The 7,710-nt window shown below is 40.4% G+C and overlaps 1 protein-coding gene across 1 annotated transcript in view; it reads left to right on the forward strand.

The window, feature by feature from the left end:
• The first annotated feature begins 2,792 nt into the window (after positions 1–2,792).
• LOC109476633 (von Willebrand factor D and EGF domain-containing protein-like) overlaps positions 2,793–7,710 on the forward strand; it is a 77,202-nt gene continuing 72,284 nt past the window's right edge. The window contains exon 1 of the mRNA XM_019777639.1: positions 2,793–2,861. Coding sequence (XP_019633198.1) covers positions 2,813–2,861 — 49 coding nt within the window. The 5' untranslated portion in view covers positions 2,793–2,812. The remainder of the gene's footprint in view (positions 2,862–7,710) is intronic.

The raw sequence follows: 7,710 nt of genomic DNA on the forward strand, positions 1-7,710 counted from the left end.
ATTTTGATTAATACAATGATAAATACATGTACTTGATTAGAACATTGTGTCGTGTCTCAAATAAAAGTGTAGTGTAGTAGAGATAGCATAGAGAAAGGCTGTTCACTCTAAGATCTCCAACTAGTGAGGGAAATTTTAGTTTTTAAGAACATGAAGGGGAAGATTATCAAACCAGGGAGATGTGTAGATTTGAAAGGATGGTATGGGATCTTAACTGTAACTTTGTTATACTGTTCGGCAATTTCAAGATGTTAATCACTAAATAAGGATAAATTCATTAAAAAAAATTAATAATTTTAACAGAGGTTTACGATTTTTTTGTAAACATTTTTTTCCATGTAGATAAAAGTCTTCAAAACGTTTTTCAACGTTTCTTCTCTGTCTTATGAGATTGTTTGATGACAAAATAATTTAGCTTGCTTTTATAGACTGATTTCATGAGGTATAACATTATATGAAAACTCGCAAAAGTAGAGTACTACAATTTATGTCTCTAATACTAGAGTTCCACGATCTCATACCTTCGCCAAATGAGGTTAGCCTTTATGGCTAAGATATTATAGATTAATCCCCCTGATTGTGAAAATAGGATCCTATATTGCATCAATTATATCTGTTGATCATATTCTACACCAGAACAGTCTTATCTTATCAAAGAATGCCATTATAGTATTTCCTCATAAATTATGCAAATGAGGTCCTTATTTGAATAAGTTATGTGCACCTAAAATATCGCCCCATGTCTTTGAATAAGTTATGTGAACATAATTAAGTTATGTTCACCTTTACATAACTTTCAAATATCCCAAGTTTGAAATTCCAGGCAGTTACCACTATCTAATTATAGCACTTTCTCATTAATTATCTAAATTGAGTCCTCATTTGCATAATTGATATCTGCCTGTATTTCTGCCGTTCTTAATTACATATGACACAAGCTTGAATAGTCCTATCATGGAATGCAGCTGATTTATGGAATTTCCTCATTAATCATGCAAATTACATTAATATTTGCATAGTTGTAATATCATTATGTCAAGCATCACTTCAGCTACCTACATGCCAAAAATCACGACGATCCATCAATCGGTTCTTGAGTTATGAGCCTTTAAACATGTTTTCAACTAACTTTTTCAGCTAGGGGGCTCAAACTTGTGTCACTTTATTCCCAGCCCAAGAGCTATCTACCATCTAAATTCCATGACCCTAGCATTTCCAGATCACGAGATATCAAAACCGGAAGTTCAGCTGCAGTACCATAACAAACCGCTAGGGGGTCCGAAATCTAACCAGTTCCGCGTCTCATGAAGACCTACCTACCTATCAAATATCAAGATAATCCATCTAAGCTTTCTCGAGTTATGCTGTTGACAGACAGACAGACAGACAGACACACGGCCAGCAAAACATAACCTTTGTGAATTCTTGGCGAATGTAACAAGACCGTGTGTACTACGAAAATGGCTGTTTAAATACATTGAAACTAGTATTCACCCTACAAGAACACACTGGAGGTGAGATTAAGACATGGGGCGATATTTGCCGCTGGATGCTGATTTACAGCATGTAGGCAGGGAGCCAGTCCGATTTACGGCTGTAACGAGCCTCGCTTTCGTGAGGAGCTTCGTTTCCATACCCTTTCTGTTTGATTCCATAATTATCGCAATAATGGATTTTCTGGGGCATGCCGAGCGCCCCTAGCGGTGACGTCATCGGTCTAGCCGCTCGGGACGCTTCACTGTTGGCGGCTTCGGAGCGATACCCGGAAGCGAAGTACACCGACAAGAACGTACCAAACACAGCCTATATCGGTTTAAATTAATACTGACATCGACCAACATCCAACACTTGGGTTTTACAGTAAGTAACTCGGCACAGAGCGGCCACTAAAACACCTCCTCCAGTGAAGCAGGGACTACCCCCGGTCGCGGAAGAACTGGGGTGTGCACCGATAAATTAGAGGTACCCTATGCAGTTTCAGGGCGATCGATCCCAGTGTATATTTACGGGCAAAAGTACGGGGTGATATTTTTGAGGTCCCAACAAATAAAGGATTGTTCATGTTTCTTATTTCTGCGTCGTTTTGAAAAGCCTAAAGCTATGAAATAATGATGTAAAATATGCTAAGAGGGGGAAGGATATGTCAATGTAGCCTTACAGATTATATTTCAAGTGTTAATGCACTGATACAACATTGGGTTGCCTTAAAAAGTATGGGGATCTTCTGTAGATATGTTTTCCTTATTTACTTTATTGTGTGCTTGTAACTTTAAAAATTCCAAATACTTGCATGAGCCTACTAGTATTATCATACCAATAATCCAACAACCCAACCCTGTCTGAAGGAACTACTCCGAAAAAAAATCTCCCCTCAGTGGTTGCTGAAACCAGGTTTAACAGCAAGTTTCTTGTAGTGTGATGGGAAAACTTCCCGCACACTCGTCGCAATGTTGTTTTCAGCGTTATAGAGAGCAAACCACATCAGTACATCGGTATGTGCGTGCAAACCAGAAGGCATAACATTTCCTCGTGCCAAGGGAGGGTATTGTACTTGTCCACCAAGCAAGACTTAAAAACAGAATTCTCAAGTTACGTTCATGCTTACTAGAACTATAAAGGAGTGCAAACAGAGTGGACACGCGAACCTAACCACCGGTATGATATCGGGGTGTGTGCGGTGAAAGTTGTGGTGCGCAGTCTGGAAAGCGCACTCGGTCGAGTGACAGTGAAATTTTAACAGTTGGCACTTTGGAGCACAAATGACCGATGACAAATCTTGCTGCAAATCCATAGAACAAGTTGAAGTCGGACCATGTTGTCGTTAGTAGCAGTTTTCATCATCCTCACCGTGTCACAGTCAGGTAAGAAAACACTCCTAACTTTGAAAGACTTATCGAGATGTATTGAGAGCTGAGGATTAGTGATATCAGGGTTTAATGTTAGTTATTTACGTTAAATTACTAATTTTTAAAAATCTCGCTCCGAAAGATTATTTTTTCGAGATTTGAAGCGCCAGTCCGAGTCATGTTTTTAGGCAAACACCGTTTAAGATTGGCTACATATATTACCCAGAATCCCCAATTTTTATATTTTTCGACGACTAGGAATAAGATAAAAAATGGTGTCTTAGGAATTTTTGATAAAAAATGGTGTCTTAGGAATTTTTTAATTTCTGATTTTAACTAAAGTTTTTGTTGACATAAATGTGAAAAAACGGCATTTTTTGACATTTTTAGAACTAAATTGGCCATAATTCAAAATCAAGGTCCTTTTTCGAAAATCCCTTCAAGGTTCTGGACAAACCCGTTACGGTCATTTTGAGCCGTCAATGAGATATGTTGGACTCTCCATGCTTCCAATCTCAAACGAGTTTTGCACGCATGTCATACGGCATGAATATGATCAGTGTTTATTTGGGCTGGCGAGTACAAGCATTGCGATCTTCAAGGTCACCCACGATAACGGCAGTAGCTTCGTTTCATGTTCCAGCCCACTACAAAATGAAGACAGACATGTAGTTGTCCAGGAAATGGTTTATATTTGTTAAAAGGTTTTAGAGTTTTTTTCTGCTAGGAGGTACACATGTAAAAAGGGGCCGGAAAACTCAGGTTGTGAAAATGACCGCGGGTGACCCCATTTTGAACACTGTTCTATTCGAATTACGTCAGATCGAACATGGTTCGGGTTCTACTGCAGGTGGGGAGATCGGGGACCAATTTTGACCACCATGGTCTGCGGTGACCATGTGAGACTTTAATTTACAAACGATACGGACAGTTAGAACAAGTCATGACATCCGTACATGATCGATGATTCATGTTGTTTACAGTTATACCAGGCATAGCGCGAAACACGTCTGTTACATGCAGCAGGTGTACAAACATGTATGATGCAACTGCGCATGTGAAAAAAAGAAGTGTGTGGAAGAAGAAGTGTTTTTCTCCCAGATGATTGACACTTTAGACAAACTACAATGAGAGGCATGGCGTGTTACTGCTCATGTGTGACTCTCCATGTTTCCAGGTTTGAACGAGTTTTGGAGACATGTCATATCGCCAGAAAGTGTGCATTGTGTTATTCATACTGGTGTAAAGAATCATTACAGTATTCAAGGTCACTCAAGGATACGACAGTAGCTTCGCTACATGTTACATGTCCACCAAAAATAATAGCCACTGCACGAAAAACGATATTTAAGCATGCTTAATGGTGTTCGTAAATAAGGCTTACATATTTCAAAATAATTAAGCATTATTTAAGTCACACTTAAGCCATCGCAAATGCCACAATCGGCAGGCCATCTTTACACTCTGAAGGAACAACGTAAAGTCTACTTAAACATAAACGTATCCTTACTTGATCTTTAAGGTCGCTTAATGTTGCAGTAAAGATAAAGCACTGATTTGCAGCAGTGTACTGCACATGTGTACTTGACTACGTTTTAAACATGAAGACCTAGATAAGTATGACTTTAGCAGTATACCTTAAATTGTTTTAGATAAGATGCATTTAAGTGTGCGTAACGTTAGCTTAAAAATGAATATTTGAGCTAATATTGAGCTACATGTACGTAAATTGGGTGTCGTATGGGTCAAATATGGGGCCCCTTTTGACTGCACGGTGAACAGCCCGACACGGTCCCTATGCTCCAGTCCGACCGGCATGACCCCTCGTGACTGTACGGTAAAGGGATCTACACGGCCCCACGCGCTAGCTTGGGCCTGCCGACGGTGAGACCTCTTGTAACTGTACGGGAAAAGTATCGACATGGCGCCGCGTGCCTGCTTGGGCGTGCCGACGGCATGACCTCCCGACAAATCCCCGAGCCCACTGAAAGCGTCGAGGGGAGAGCTACTGTAAGTTCAGTTATGTTCGCAGGGGATAAATTTCGCGTTAGGAAAGGAAAGAATTATTTTGCGATGTTTAAAGTTCACGGTTGAAACAATACCTAAGCACGGGAGTACATTTACAGTGGCGTCAGTGCCTTTACACTTGGTTGAAATATGCCTCTTATTGTGGCATTGTATTATATATACAGTATATTGTATGGTACACGATTTTGGCCTGTATGCCGCTATCGATGCATGTCTTCCACTTTTGTCTTGTCTCATTTGAAATGCAGGACAGCGCAGTTCTTGTTGTGGAAACATCGGAGAAGAAGGATCAAACAGCGTGTTTATAGTAAAGCAAGTGCATTGTGTAATTTCATCTGGGTTTACCAGTAAACAAACGTCCGTGCCAGGTGTGCATTCCACTGCCAACATCGCAGCCGATGTTGTTCACTAGTATTTGCACATTCATGCCCATGAGGGCTAGGCGCCAAAAGACTGGTTTTCCAGCTGTTGTACTTCATAAAACAGATCACATTCGCGATCTCATGACTTCGCGATGGAGCGGTCATCGTGAATACCGCGAAAAGACCCCATACACATACCGTTTATAGTAACTAGTAACTAATGGTGACCACCGTTATATAGTAACTAATAAGCCAAGAGGCTATCTTCACATCCTAGGATGTGACCGTTATTAGTAACTCAGTTCCTTACTAAGGAAGTTAACGGCCGGACAGTGTTGCACACGCAGTTATATGGGTAATCAGGAGTATTTTCTTGGCGAGGTCACCCGGTAGATGACCTCTCATAATGACCGCCATTTTTGATCTGACTCGGACAGTTTTTACTAGTATTCAGGATGAAAATAAACACCAAGGCTGCTGCCACGAGATGTTTTTAATACTGTTAACGGAGTATTATTATAGCTTAGTTAAAGTACATGTACTTTCATGAGACCATCGACTGATGCGAAACAACGACGGGCAGATTGCCTTTCGTGGATGGATGTTTGTTTGACCCGATCCCGCGTCTTTTCGCCAACAAATCACGTCCAACTTTGATAAGGCATGTTATATAGGTAGGTATTTCTTGCCTGTTTTCACTGTATATATCGCCGTAGTTTTGAACATCTCAATATTCTTTTATTTCTAAGCAGATTCTGTGGGGTAAAAGCGAGTCATTATTCCATATATTGTCGGGCTATATCCACTGACTAATCTCCAAGCAGATGTTTGGGGGAGGGGGGCTAGACAGTATCAAATTAGCCAGTCTGGGGAAATGGTTACAGACTGGCCAATTTAATACTTGGAGATTATCCATTGACCTCCTGCTTGGCTGGCCCATTATGCGATGGTTTAAACTAAGACACAGGAGACCAATGAATAAATATTATGTAGGCATCCAATACTAGTATTGCCTCATTTTCCCCACAGAATCTACTTGCAGGTTAAAGATTATTTTGTTTTCCACTTGGAGATTAAAAATTATTTTGTTGAGCTGATTTCGAGTTTGACGTTATTTATAATTGCCGTACAAAATTATATCAGATTTGGCATAATTTGATGGTTTAGATTAGAATGTGAGAGTGGCAATATATTGACCTGTTAGCAAAGATAATGTCGGATGTTGTTAGTTAACATTAATATCAACACCACAAAAGAAAGATCAGCTATCCAGATGATGACACTAATTACATGTAACAAGTTACATGCTACATATCCTAAATCATACATGCATTCATTACCATATCTCTAGTAACAATATCAGTTTGAAAGTAACTTCAGTTTATCCAATCTATCGTGCTTGGGGCAGGCTGTCTTCGGGGCTCTAATAGTTTTCCCCCTGTCCAGCTCAACAGACCACCCGGTATATTTGAATGATATGCCACACACCAGGAGTTGATTCGCCCCTCCACAATCGAGCTTCAGCATCCCTGAAGAAAACCCGCCCAGCCACCTGGATACCAGGTTAGTGTGAAAGACTTGTTGGTACTAGTTCTGTGGAATCATGCGAACCTGACCGGGTAGCGGATTCCAACTACCCTAGCTAGTTCTGCTTGTCAAATATGGTATCGGTATAGCAGCGGGATAACCGCCCTTCGGTGTGTGCACGCTAGCTAATTATAACTCAGCTTCTTCTGTCCAATTGCTAATTGCCAGAAGAAAAAGAAAGTTTAAGCTCATTATTGAACTTCAGCCACCAAATTCCATCCACATTTTCAGAAAAAAAAGAAAATTGCAGAACCCAGTCGAAAAACATATGACTTTGTCTTCCACCGACTTCAAAAAGAACTCAAACATAACTACATATTGTATTATAAGATTCATACCCCATTCATATACCTTACTAAGGCTTTGTACTAGTATGCGTACTAGTAACCGGTTGAAGGGGAAGAAGCTCGTCAAATATTCAGTAAGGGGATTAAGCTGGTCAAAACCCCATGCTCTGTACACTTGGGACAACCTCAGCTCCCCTATTCTATCTCCTGAGAAGAATGTCGCCTGGCCAAATATGTAAAACCTTTACTGCAGATTTTTCTTGCAGCACATTGTTTCTGATATAATTACACACCTTTATGATCTTGGTCAAGCAAGAAGACAACTGCCCTGTAGTACCTGTTGACTTAGCAGCTGGATTTCCTAGACCTAGTCTTTTGTCCCATTCTCCTTGAATATAGCCTTGAGTTTCCCAATGTATGAATCCACCCCCCACACAATCTCCACCACACACACACATATACCAGTGACTGTACATACTGACACACACACACATAGTACTGTACACACACGTGCGCGCGCACACACACACACATACTATTGTAATGTACACACACACACATTAACTACTGTACATACACAGACACACATACTGTACACAC

Source organism: Branchiostoma belcheri, unplaced genomic scaffold, assembly GCF_001625305.1.
Source record: "Branchiostoma belcheri isolate BF01 breed outbred unplaced genomic scaffold, Haploidv18h27 scaffold384, whole genome shotgun sequence".
Classification (NCBI taxonomy): domain Eukaryota; kingdom Metazoa; phylum Chordata; class Leptocardii; order Amphioxiformes; family Branchiostomatidae; genus Branchiostoma; species Branchiostoma belcheri.